This window comes from Heterodontus francisci, chromosome 18 (assembly GCF_036365525.1).
Source record: "Heterodontus francisci isolate sHetFra1 chromosome 18, sHetFra1.hap1, whole genome shotgun sequence".
In the NCBI taxonomy this organism is placed as follows: Eukaryota; Metazoa; Chordata; class Chondrichthyes; order Heterodontiformes; family Heterodontidae; genus Heterodontus; species Heterodontus francisci.
The window spans coordinates 11,532,000-11,545,828 of NC_090388.1; the positions used below are offsets into that span (position 1 = coordinate 11,532,000).

At 43.2% G+C, this 13,829-nt stretch overlaps 1 protein-coding gene across 8 annotated transcripts in view; it reads right to left on the reverse strand.

Annotated features, from left to right (window-relative positions):
* Positions 1-13,829, reverse strand: part of cep290 (centrosomal protein 290) — a 249,852-nt gene continuing 236,023 nt past the window's right edge. For 4 of the 8 annotated variants that reach the window (XM_068050269.1, XM_068050268.1, XM_068050270.1 and 1 more), the window contains 5 exons: positions 12,478-12,619; positions 10,228-10,301; positions 8,316-8,419; positions 1,632-1,735; positions 1-671 (listed from right to left, as the gene is read on the reverse strand). In XM_068050269.1, coding sequence (XP_067906370.1) covers positions 483-671; positions 1,632-1,735; positions 8,316-8,419; positions 10,228-10,301; positions 12,478-12,619 — 613 coding nt within the window. In that variant the 3' untranslated portion in view covers positions 1-482. Of the gene's footprint in view, positions 672-1,631; positions 1,736-8,315; positions 8,420-10,227; positions 10,302-12,477; positions 12,620-13,829 lie in introns of those variants that run through there. The other 4 variants (XM_068050271.1, XM_068050272.1, XM_068050274.1 and 1 more) reach the window with 4 other exon arrangements.

Genomic DNA, 13,829 nt, shown 5'->3' on the forward strand with positions numbered 1-13,829 from the left:
CCCCCCCCCCCGCCCCCCCCGCGCCTTGGATACTAATCTCCCTCAAACTGAGAAAATAAAACAGCTTCAGATTAGCTGCTGGTACAGGCACTAACATTTGCTGGTTAGACAATCACTAAAGGAAACAAAGTTAGATTGTGGAAATCTGGAATCTCTTCCCCCAAAAGGCTGAGAATGTTGGGGGATAACTGGAGCTGCAAAACGGAGATGGCTGGATTTTTGTTTATCATGGGATATGGAGCAAAGATGGGGAAATGGGGTTAAGATGCAGATCAGCCACAATCTGTTTGGTGCAGCAGGAGTGAGGACTGAATGGTCTCTTCCTGTTCCTGCTAAAATATTATAAATTATTGCAGTTAAGCATGCACTTAAAATTTTTAAATAGACATTTTTTGAGAGATCATAAAATTCAACAATTGTAACAATGAACTAACTTTTGAATGGTGGAAGCTGTTCACTAACACTGATCTTAATGACACATCTCAGTCAATGGAAACATTTCCTGGGATAGTCACTTGGACTCCAAATTGCTCCGCTAATTTCTTTAATTGTTCTTCCAGAAGAATGTTCCGTTTAACTTCCTGGTTGTAGTTGAATTTCAAGTCCTCGAGCTCTTCGAAAAAGGAGGGGTCAAAGTTCTTGAGCTCTTTTTTCAACCTTTTTATTTCTTCCTAGAAACCAAAAGTTTAATTAGATTACTGTATAAATAAATTTTAAAACAGTTCGGGAGCTTTTAACAAAACATTCTAGCGGGAGTGATTCTATTTTCTTGCTGTTCTGAAGATTCTTTTCTGTGATTAATGATCGAGTCCAGCTGTAACACCTTATAATACAGGGTCAGGCCAAGTAACAGACAATAGTGCAATTCCAATGGATACAGACAGTTTTCTGCTAACAAACACTTATAAGTTAGGTGTCCTACACTCATCAACTCCTGCCCCTTCACACTGCCCTCTAGAAACTGCCCCACTTTCTACTTAAAAAGATTAATAAGGGAACAATAGCATAATGGTTATGCTACTGGAGTAGTAATCCAGAGACACGAGTTCAACCCCCATCACAGCAGCTGGGGAATTTGAATTCAGTTAAGTGGATCTGGAATAAAAAGCTAGTATCAGTATTGGTGATCATGAAACTACTGGATTGTCATTAAAACCCATCTGGTTCCATAATGTCATTTAGGGAAGGAAATCTGCTGTGTTGTATGTGACTCCAGCCCCACAGCAAATATGGTTGATGCTTAACTGTAACGAGCCACTCGGTTGTCAAGAAGGCAGCTCACCACCACCTTCTCACGGGCAATTAGGGATGGGCAATAAACGCTGGCCTAGTCAATGAAGTCCATCCAAATCCTATAAATAAATTTTTAAAAACTTGAATTCCATGGTCCCAATACTAGTTTCTGTTAAATCTGGTTGCACTCAAGCTTCTAACTGCTTTCTCCATATTTCTCAGCGCATAATTTGTCAGTGAACTTTTTCAGTCTGTAGTACCAACCAAGTTCTGCTGTGTATGGCTGTTTAAAATACAAGAGCAGTCTGATACCACTGGTTTAAAAAGTTCCAGCCATGTATCTCACACGATGTAAAGTATTGTTGATAAGTTACTAAACCCCAGGTAAGTCTGATTACCTGCAGTTGTTGTTTCTCCAGGTCTGATGCCTTGAGTTGTGTTTGCAATTCCACTAGTTCTCCCATCAGTTTGTCCTCTTTTCTGTCGAATACACCATCGCAAGCTGTAACAGGAATATACACCAAACATTACATTGCTATTTTACATAGAAAAGTAAGTCCTTTGTGACAAGAAGAATATTGCCCTATTAGACCTGTGTAGGAACTCAAGGGTTAACCTCTGCCATGTTTTATCTATTGGATAAATCTATGTAAGTTGCAGTCTGATAAAACTCACGAGATGCTATGGCCGGGATTTTTCCCTCAGCAGTCTACCGACTGAAAAGTCGGTGGCAAACCTGCCTCTGCCTGGCCTGGAGAGCCGATCCGCATTTTGCGGTTCCCCAGCCTTTAATTGGTCTGAGGTGGGACTTCCACCTGCTTGAGGCAGGAAGACCTGCCTAATGGAGCTGCAGCCAATCAGTGGGCCCGCAGCTCTTAGTCCCAGCAGTGCCACTGGGAGTGGTGGTTACTGCTGGGACTGCAGCCCAGCTTCGTGAAGATGATGTTGGGGAGCCCGGAGAACGAAGGTAAGTTTTTGGTGCCTCGCCAGGGGTGATCGGTCAGACCCCAGCGAGGCAAGGACGGTCGAAAGGAGGGTTGGGGGGGTGGTGGTGGGCGTGTTGGAGTTGGTTGGGGCAGCAGGGGCGGCCCTCCGTCGGGCACAGGGCGCCTGATGATGAAGGCCACCCCCACCAGGGTGTCAGAGAGCTGCCTGCTTTTGTCAGCCTGCTTCCCTCGCGCCTGAACTGCCCGACCAGCCACAGGTAAAATCCCCGTGGCGGCGGACGGAGGCCCTGAAGTGGCCACTTAAGGGCCTTGATTGGCCTGGGGGGCGGGTGGGCTGTTTTTTGCCTCTGATGCCCTGTGGAAAGTGGCGGCGGAGACGGGAGTGTCGGGAAGGGACACCTGGGCCTCCTGCTCTATTTTATGTGCCCCCTCCCCTCCACCTTCCCAGGCTTTCAGGGCGGCGGGGGGGTGGGGAATTCTGGCCTATGTTTTAAATTAGAATGATTTTCAGTGATGTTGCGATTATGCTCGGGAATAGTTGTACTTTGTGTGTGTATATATATATATATATATACACCAACGCAAGCAAATGGACTGCTGGGTTGAGCACTACCTAGAATTGCACTCCAGGGAGAATGTTGTCACTGAGACCGCCCTCAATGCGGCCCAGTCTCTGCCAGTCATGGATGAGCTGGACATACAGCCAACTAAATCGGAACTCAGTGATGCCATTGATTCTCTAGCCAGCGGAAAAGCCCCTGGGAAGGATGGCATTACCCCTGAAATAATCAAAAGTGCTAAGTCTGCTATACTCTCAGCACTCTACGAAGTGCTTTGCCTATGCTGGGACGAGGGAGCAGTACCACAGGACATGTGCGATGCCAATATCATCACCCTCTATAAAAACAAAGGTGACCGCGGTGACTGCAACAACTACCGTGGAATCTCCCTGCTCAGCATAGTGGGGAAAGTCTTCGCTCGAGTCGCTTTAAACAGGCTCCAGAAGCTGGCCGAGCGTGTCTACCCTGAGGCACAGTGTGGCTTTCGAGCAGAGAGATCGACCATTGACATGCTGTTCTCCCTTCGTCAGCTACAGGAGAAATGCCACGAAAAACAGATTCCCCTCTACGTTGCTTTCATTAATCTCACCAAAGCCTTTGACCTCGTCAGCAGACGTGGTCTCTTCAGACTACTAGAAAAGATCGAATGTCCACCAAAGCTGCTAAGTATCATCACCTCATTCCATGACAATATGGAAGGCACAATTCAGCATAGCGGCGCCTCATCAGACCCCTTTCCTATCCTGAGTGGCATGAAACAGGGCTGTGTTCTCGCACTTACACTGTTTGGGATCTTCTTCTCCCTGCTGCTCTCACATGCGTTCAAGTCTTCAGAAGAAGGAATTTCCCTCCACACAAGATCAGGGGGCAGGTTGTTCAACCGTGCCCGTCTTAGAGTGAAGACCAAACTACGGAAAGTCCTCATCAGGGAACTCCTCTTTGCTGACGATGCTGCATTAACATCTCACACGGAAGAGTGTCTGCAGAGTCTCATCGACAGGTTTGCGGCTGCCTGCAACGAATTTGGCCTAACCATCAGCCTCAAGAAAATGAACATCATGGGACAGGATGTCAGAAATGCTCCATCCATCAATATTGGCGACCGCGCTCTGAAAGTGGTTGAAGAGTTCACCTACCTAGGCTCAAGTATCACCAGTAACCTGTCTCTCGATGCAGAAATCAATAAGTGCATGAGAAAGGCTTCCACTGCTATGTCCAGACTAGTCAAGACAGTGTGGGAAAATGGCGCACTGACACGGAACACAAAAGTCCGAGTGTATCAAGCCTGTGTCCTCAGTACCTTGCTCTATGGCAGCGAGGCCTGGACGACGTATGTCGGCCAAGAGCGACGTCTCAATTCATTCCATCTTTGCTGCCTCCGGAGAATCCTTGGCATCAGGTGGCAGGACCGCATCTCCAACACAGTAGTCCTTGAGGCGGCCAACATCCCCAGCTTATACACACTACTGAGTTAGCGGCGCTTGAGATGGCTTGGCCATGTGAGCCGCATGGAAGATGGCAGGATCCCCAAGGACACATTGTACGGCGAGCTCGCCACTGGTATCAGATCTACCGGCCGTCCATGTCTCCGCTTTAAAGACGTCTGCAAACGCGACGTGAAGTCCTGTAACATTGATCACAAGTCGTGGGAGTCAGTTGCCAGTGATCGCCAGAGCTGGCGGGCAGCCATAAAGGTGGGGCTAAAGTGTGGCGAGTCGAAGAGACTTAGCAGTTGGCAGGAAAAAAGACAGAAACGCAAGGGGAGAGCCAACTGTGCAACAGCCCCAACAACCAATTTTTTCTGCAGCACCTGTGGAAGAGCCTGTCACTCTAGAATTGGCCTTTATAGCCACTCCAGGCGCTGCTTCACAAACCACTGACCACCTGCAGGCACTTACCCATTGTCTCTCGAGACAAGGAGGCCAAAGAAGAAGAAGAAGGAGATATCAATGTATTAGATTAGAACGAAGTTATGGACTTTGTGTTTAGAATCATGTTGTTAAATGTGAAATGTATATTTGTATACTGTAGCGGGGTGATGGTGTTTACTGTAACAACAATAGCAGAAGTAGCATTGCTATGAGACCAGATGTCTTGATAATTTCCCATTCGGCATTTCAACTAAGACAGACTCAGTAACAATAAAGGATAGATTTGTAGGCCTCATGAAGGATGATAATTCAAATAAAGATATTCAGAGACCATTCAGGACTGAAATGTTGATGGGGACAGCAAACATTCCCCATTGTGTGACAATAACTGGGGCTGTCTGCAGAGATAATGTACAGAAAATGAGATCATAATAGGATTAAGGTGGACTATAACCTAATATGGAAGGAAGGAATAAAAACAAGAAATGCTGGAACCACTCAGCAGGTCTGGTAGCATCTGTGAAAAGAGAAGCAGAGTTAACATTTCGGGTCAGTGACCCTTCTTCGGAACTGGTTCCAGCATTTCTTGTTTTTATTTTAGATTTCCAACATCCGCAGTATTTTGCTTTTATTATGGAAGGAAGGAACCCTCTTAGGGGGCCATAAATGGCAGGTGCTGGGACAACTTGGTGTGCACCGATTCAAGAAGAAACCAACCTCCAGTCAACAGAACACCTCAAGAAAGAAGATGGCGCCACAGCAGCTCGGAAGGCAAGGACCAAGGACACCCTAGATTCTGCTGCATAACTACTGCCATTGGTTAACTATTGCTTGTATATTCTTGCTATGCTCTCTCTATTAAGAAACCAGAGTTTGTACCTTGTGGGACAAAAGCTCGTCCATATCCCACCTAAACACACAAAAATCTTACACCTGTATATGTTTGAGGTTGTTACTTAATTCTCAGATGGATTTCATTCTATTGCCCTCCAATCTGAAAGGGAGTCAGTTTCAACTGACTGATCATTAAGCTTTTTTATCTATGTGTGAATTAGGTTGTGTATCTTAATTGCTTGTGATTGGGTAATTCTAGGTTTTCCTCAGCTCCAAAGTGCCCCGAGATCTCTGTGCTCCTTTAATTCCTTCAGCATTCCCCATTTTAATGCTCCACCATTGGGTGCATGAGCCCTAAGCTCTGGAATTCCCTCCCTAAACCTTTTTACCTCCCTTTCCTCCTTAAAACCCACCTCTTTGACCACCTGCCCCAATATCTCTTTATGCAGCTCGGTGTCATGTTTTGTTTGATGCTGCTCCTGTGAAGCTCCTTGGGATGTTTTATTACGTTAAAGGTGCTATATACGGGGCGGGGGGCGGGGGGGGGGGGGGGGAGATGGGGTGAGGATGGTGGTGGTGGTGTTGAAATCCATGGCCCCCCAGGTTTTAAAGCTCTGGTTTAAACAGACAGATTCCTAGATGAGCTGAGTCCCTTCCCCCTTCTCCACCCTGGGTAAGGATGGGACTTATGCCCTCTTACAACCCAGCAGTTTTGGGGCCATACCCTTTTGGATCACTAGGGATACAGTTGTTCATGGTGAGGTCTGTCCAACTACTGAGAGGGAGAATGGTGATTAAAAGTCTGAGCTGTAATGTGGAAGGAAAATTCTTCATGTCAGCTTCCTGGATCAGGGAATCTATGGTAGGCAACTCCATCCAATTTCCTTACATTAAATCTCTAGGATCACCCAGTAAAGGAAAAGTCCACCTGTACGGCTTATGTTGGATGGGTACGACCAAGATTTATTAGAGGTACAGATAGATAACCATGACAGTCTTATTTCTGCAGGGATTGTGGCCTTCATCACCCTCGTTAACTTCACTCCTCCATACCCTCCATCTACCAGGCCACACACCTCTTGTGCCTAGGATGGTAAAGCTTGTTTGGTTGTGCCATGTTGCTAAGTACATCCTAGTAAACATCTTAAGCAGTTTTTTTTTGTGCTAAGTTGACGCCAGGTTAAGTGAATATATAGAAACCCTCAGTCTGATTATGTACTTTTTCAATAAAGACTTGCATACAAACATATGAATTAGGAGCAGAAGTAGGCCATTCAGCCCCTCTAGCCTGCTCTACCAGTCAATAAAATGGCTGATCTGTTTGTGTCTTGGATTTCACACTCCCATCTACCCCTGATAACCTTTGATTCCCTGCCTAATAAGAATTTATCTACCCCCGCCTTAAAATTATTCAATGACTCTGCCTCCACCAGCTTCTGAGGCAGAGAGTTCCAAAGTCGCACAATCCTCTGACAGAAAAAAATTTATCCTCATCTCTGTTCTAAAAGGACGACTCATTATTAAAATAGTTCTTCCTAGTTCTGGACTTCCCCGCAAGAGGAAACATCCTTTCCACATCCACTTTGTCAAGACCGTTCAGGATCTTATAAACTTCAATCAAGTCTCCCCTCACTTCTAAACTCCAGTGAAAACAAGCCCAGTCTGTCCAACCTTTCCTCATAAGACAACCCGCTCATTCCAGGTATCAATCTAGTAAACGTCCTCTGAACTGCCTCCAACGCATTTACATCCTTCCTCAAATAAGGAGACCAAAACTGCACACAGTATTCGAGATGTCTCACCAATGCCCTGTATAATTGAAGCATAACATCCTTACTTTTATTTTCAATTCCTCTCGTAATAAAAGATAGCATTCCATTAGCCTTATTACTTCTTGTACCTGTATACTAATCTTTTTGTGGCTTATGCACTAGAACACCTAGATCCCTCTGCACCTTGGAGTTCTCAGTCATTCTCCTTTTAGGTAATACTCTTTTTTTATTCTTCCTGCCAAAGTGAACAATTTCACATTTTCCCACATTATACTCCATCTGCCAGATTTTTGCCCACTCACAGCCTATCTATATCAGTCTGCAAGCTCCTTATGTCCTCTTCACAACTTCCAACCTATCTTTGTGTCATCTGCAAATTCAGGTACCATGCCATCGCTCCCCTCATCTAAGTCATTGATATAAATTGTAAAAAGTTGAGGCCCCAACACAGACCCCTGCGGGACTCCATTCGTCACATGCTGCCAATCAGAAAAGGACCCATTTATGCATACTCTCTGTTTTCTGCCAGCCAGCCAATCTTCTGTCCATGCTGATATGTTACCTCCTACACCATGAGCACCTACTTTGCACAATAACCTTTTATGTGGCACCTTGTCAAATGCCTTCTGGAAATCCAAGTACAGTACATCAACGGGCTCCCCTTAATCAATGGCACATGTTACTCCTTCAAAGAACTCCAATAAATTGGTTAAATACAATTTCCCTTTCACAAAGCCATGCTGACTATTCCCGATTACCTTGAGTTTTTCTAAGTGCCCAGCTATAGCCTCCTTAATGATCGATTCGAACACCTTCCCCACGACAGATGTCAAGCTAACTGGCCTATAGTTACCTGTTTTCTGCCTCCCCCACTTCTTGAATCGAGGGATTATATTTGCTATTTTCCAGTCTGATGGAACCTTTCCAGAATCTAGCGAATTTTGAAAAATTAACACCAATGCATCTACTACTTCATTAGCCACCTCTTTTAAGACCCTAGGATGAAGCCCATCAGGATCTGGGGACTAGTCAGTTCGCAGCTCCATCAGCAATGTGTAGTCTAGTTAAGACAGGTGAGAACTGTATGAAAAAGGTTACCAGTTCTGCTGCTGCCTTCTGCAGCTGCACCCGTTTGCTTCCTGTAGACCTGGAGATGGTGGAGAAGTTCGGCTTTTTCTTTTTCCAATCGGTCATTTGTCAGTCTTCCAGTTGATTGAATGAAAGGATAGAATTAGAATTTACAGCCACAGACGGAGCATTTTAAATTCTCAAAAATCACTACTTAATTGCATCTTAAACACACACTCGAGTTCTGTAATTACTGTGTTTTTTATTATGGCTTGTATAAGACATTTAATTCACAGTAGCAAAACATGCAAAAAGAGTAAAGCTGCAAAGAGTATTGTTCCACTATAAGGGGTTTGGTATGAACTCAAACAGCTCTCGTCACTGGCAATCACAGAAAGAACCTTATGTCAAAATCAGATGTTAGGTTACCTCTTTTAGATAACCAGACACAGGGTAAAAATTAACCCGGCTAATCGATAGTTACTCCACTCTGGGTTACTAGCAACAGGAAAATTCAATCCATATTTGTTTCTGTTTCACTTTGGGACTATGATTCAAAGTAAATGCCCAGGGAAATGCACCTAATTTTATTAACATCACTATTCGATGAAGTAGGAAAGATAAAAATATTATACCTTTTCTTCCCTCTGCATTGACCCTAGGTAGCAAACCTGAGGTTTTCTATTGGTACACTTTGGTGCTGTGCTAACCTGTTTAAAATAAACTGTCTAATATTGCCGTTAAAATATTGGTAATTGGAAAGCCTAGGTGCAAGCTTGCAATGGGATGTCCCAAAGCGCTTTACAGCTGATGAAGTACTCATCGAAATGTAGGCACTGTTGTAGGAAATGCCACAAACAATTTGCGCCCAGCAAGCTCTTACAAACCAGCTATGGCCAAATAGTCTATTTTCCTGGTATCATTGCTCCACCATTGGCAACCTCGCCTTGAGCTGCCCAAATTCTGAAATTTCCTCCTTAAACCTCTGCCCTCCTCCCTCCTTTAAGACTTTCCTTAAAACCTTTCTCTTTGACCAAGCTTTTGGTCACCTTTCTTCATATCTGGCTGCGTGTCAAATTTTTGTTTGATAACACTCCTGTGAGATGCCTTTGGACGTTTTACTGTGATAAAAGTGCTGAATAAATACAACTTGTCATGCAGGGAAGCTGGCTGCATGGGCTAATGGAAAACCATTTACAATGGTGCTGCTGTAGTGGATATTCTTCAGAGGTTTTCACTGCAACAGAGGAAAGAGATATTTATGCCACATCTGGCTATTCTGACTGATACTGCCAACATTGGATGCATAAAACGGGAAACAATGCTCCATTTCCTAAGTATAGACACCCTCAGCTTGATAGCCACACAAAAAATCAAACTCTTCCTCCACCTCTACCTCAAAAAGATTCTTCTGGCAGGAGCTGTCCTCCTGGACTGACTTTGCTTGTTCTGCTTTATCAATGTTTGAGTAGCTTGGTATTGAAAGCAGATAATTAATTACTGATGCAATCCTTGAGCAGTGTCTATTCTTGCATCTAGCAGACATCCATCACACTTCAGACACCACACTCTGTGTAGCTGTTACAGTGACAAATAACCTTTAAACTCCTAAAGCCAGTCACTGAGCTGCAGCCTGAAATTTACAGGCGGTTGCGACTTCCCTCAGATTGAGTTTAGCACTGTAGGTGTAGCTACAATTACCTGCATTTTTCAGCTTACAGCAGTAGCCTTGAAAGGAACAGGCCAGCCTATTAACTGAATGCCATAACCAGACTCCATACCACCCTTGAGCAATGCTACAGGTGATCAACTAGCTTTTGGAAAGATGTTGAGCTGGATACAGGAATCGAGTTTAGCACCGTGTACAGTTTGTGTACTGTTACATTAAAATCATGATTGCTACAGGTGCCAAGTTAAGTTGCCCATTTACAGGAGTTCATACCTTAGTAACTGGAGTTCTCTTGTGAGGCCTGGCTCTGTTTTAGCTTCTTCAGGGAAATGCTTAAGGACCTCAATCTGCAGCACAGATACAAGATGCAATATCAATCAAAATGGTCCTGCCCATGCCATTTACATCTCTAATGAATACAATGATATTAATTAAAACTAAGGGAACAGACAGTTGGTAATTTCCTGACTTAATCTTTGCATTTTTAAACTTACATTTATTTCTGAAACAAGAGTAACTGATTGGCTGATTATGGACAGGAATCAGAATCCTGCCTATAGTAACTCAAAGGCAGCTCGCTATTCCAAAGCACATTCAACTCCTTTTCCCAACTGATTTAGTTAATCCATATTCTCTGTAAAGAATTCAATTCATATTCTGGACAGTAAATTCCTGAACAAGTGTGATCTTTAAACAAAACATTTCCATTATTAATATTAATCCAAAATGCTGTACAGAAGTGAAAAAACTTTTGATTAAGAATTAATAATGTAGAGACTTTTTTTTACTCCTGGGTATTTATTCCTTATATTCTTCTCTCCTCTGCTGAAACAATTCACTCCTTTCCACGGGACATCAGCCACATGTGAGGGACATTCAATTAGAGAGGCAATAAAGAACTGTTTCCCAGGAAGCAGAGAATCAGAAATGGTTGCAGCAGAGGAGTTTCTCCTTAGTAGTCTCAGGAATGTGATTTGTAAAACAAAAAGAGGCACTATAGTGCCACCACTCTGTTCCAACAAAATACTCCAAAGAACATTGCCTATAGCAGCATCATTGTGAATGGTTTTACATTCCCATGCCAGCCACCTACGTGGCTTCCCAGTGTAACAACATGTTTCTATGGAAACATCCCATTATAAATGTGGACATAGGAATTTACAATAGAAATAGTTGATACAAAAAATAGACAAGTTAGGGTTTCAAGGACACAAAATGCATGCAGTCATTAACGCTTTTAATATACTCTACAGATATTCTATTCCTTGTGCACAAGTCATTTTAATTCTTGTTTGTTTCAGGACGACCACCTGGATTGTTCTAAGAATGTTGCTCACCATTTTTGTAACCTGTTATGATCCTGACAGCCATTGCCATTACAAACTTGACAGGCACGCTTCTATAACTGACCTAATTTATGCCTGCATGTGGTCCTTAGCCTTCTTTATTGGGGATCTTTATGTCTCAAATCATTGAGATGAACTGCAGTCTAAGGCAGAGTGAGAAAGCAAACTTAGCTTGCACTCAACAGGAACTGTAAAAAGTTTGAGGAAAGTATTGTCGTTGTCAGACTTTCTTTCAGTGAATTTGAAATGTCACCGAAACCAACAGTCCCACAGCTAAAGGTACCACAGACTATTATGGGATAGATTTTCCAACCAGCATAGTTTCCACACGAACATTGAATGTATTTGCACTAAAGAACTCTTTGCACTTTTACAATACAGCTACTAATTGATTTAAAATAAAATGTGAAACAAACCCCATTAATAACAAAAAACTGTGAAAGTTTCTTGTTATTAATTTCACAGTTTTTTGTTATTATTTGTGTTTTTGTTAAAGAGCGCAATGGTAATACTCTCACCTCTGAGGCAGAAGGCTGTGCACTTAAGAACCACTACAGACTGCAGCATATAATCTACGCTGACATGTCAGTACAGTACTGAGGGAGAGCTGCATTGTCAGCTGTGCCGTATTTTGGATGGGCTGTTAAACTGAGGGCTAGTCAGTTCTATCTTTGCTCAGGTAGACATAAAAGATTCTCTAGCACTATTCAAAGAGGAACAGAGGAGTCCCCTGCTTTTATCCCTCAAACAACACAAAGTAAATGGATTATCCAGTCATTTGTTTGCTGCTTGTGGAACTTTGAAGTGCGCAAATTAGGTGCCACACCTAACAACAGTGAGAAAATAAATCCACTGACTGTATGGCTTATTGGGAAGTCCCAAAGATGCAATAAGGCACCATATAAACGATTCATTCATTCTTTATTTGTCCCAGGTAAACACTGGCATTAGATTAGCACAGAGAGGAATTTAATATCGGTAGGTTATGGCAGGGAATTGAATAAAGATTTGAAGCAGAGAAAATTGCAGGGTTATAAGAAAAGAGCAGGGAATGGGACTAATTGAACAGCTCTTCAGAAGAGGTGTCAAAGCTATGATGGGCCAAATGGCCTCCTATGTGTTGTAAGATTCTATGCGTTCACACACTACCAGAACAGTATCACAATTCTTCTCTCACCTGTTCCTCCAGGTCTCCTATTTGTTTTGCCAATTTTTGCTCATTATCAGTCGATTCTCTCAGCAGCTGTCTAAGGTCGGTGAGGTTTTGATTCTTTTTTGAAATGTCTGTCTCCATCTCCTTTATTTTACTCTCATACATTCTTTAAAGCATGAAGGAATGAATTACTCATTGTCCTTGTAATAATGTAAGAGATTCCCCCAATTGCTGCTAAATTTGCAAGGTTGAAGTTTAAATAATTCATCCTGTGAGTGGTATGCAGTTTACTTCTAAAGATTTCATCATTGTTAAAATGAAAACTGAGCATGTGAAATGCATCAAAAGTAAAACCGCATAATTTTTAACTGAAGTAATTGCTGGTAATTCTAAAGTAATCAATACAATCATAATGAGCTCTAAATTCCAGATGGGTCCTGCCCCTGTCCTGGGGCAGATTGCCTATGCAGAAACTGGAAAATGGGATGGAACCAGGTTTCCCCTGGATTTCACCCCACGTTTTTGGTCCAGACATTTTTCAATAGCAGGTGGCTACAGGTAAACTGTCTGCCAAACTCCCACTCATATCAAGGAGATACATCTGGGGAGTTCCCAGGCTACCCCAGGAATTCTACCTTTTAAGAGGCTCAGCACAGAGCCAACATGAGTCCCACTCCAGATGGGGAATCAATTAACTTGTACTGCCAGAGTTAAGATTCCCATTGCAGCTGAAGGTCCTTCGCTGCCACTTGTACTCCAGCCCAGGAAGAGACTCGGGACTACCTAGCACAAAGGTTAAGGGAACTTCATCTATTGAAAGGTGTCTTTGATGTGCCCTTAAGGCTTTGCCCGCCCGCCCCTAACATACTAATGACCACAGCCCTGGGGTGAGATCGACATCCTACAATTTAAACGGCTCAGGATTCTACTCCACCTCACTTATGCTGGGGGACTAATCCCATTGGAATTTCAGTCCTGCTAAATCTATTCACAGGAATGAGATGTACAACCACTGGGCTCCAATGTCCAGCTTCAGCCCATTTAAGTAAAAATAGTTTCAAAGCAAAACCCGTTGCTGCCTTCCCATGTTTATGTCGTGGGTTTTCAGTCAGGAAGATTACCAGTGATGCTCTACATGGAAAGGAAGCTCAGAAAAAGCCAGCAAAATCCATCCATTTGAACATAACAAATGGGCCAATCTCCGAAATGGGGTAACACTTCCTTTCAGTTTAAAGTGTAAATAAATATATTCAGCCATCATTAATCATGTTGTGCAATGATTTTTTAAAAAATACAATATTGCTCTGGGGCAGAAGAAAGCTATTGATCCATTCAGCCTATCTCCCAAACCTCCCACAAGCTTCCTTCGGTTTCGA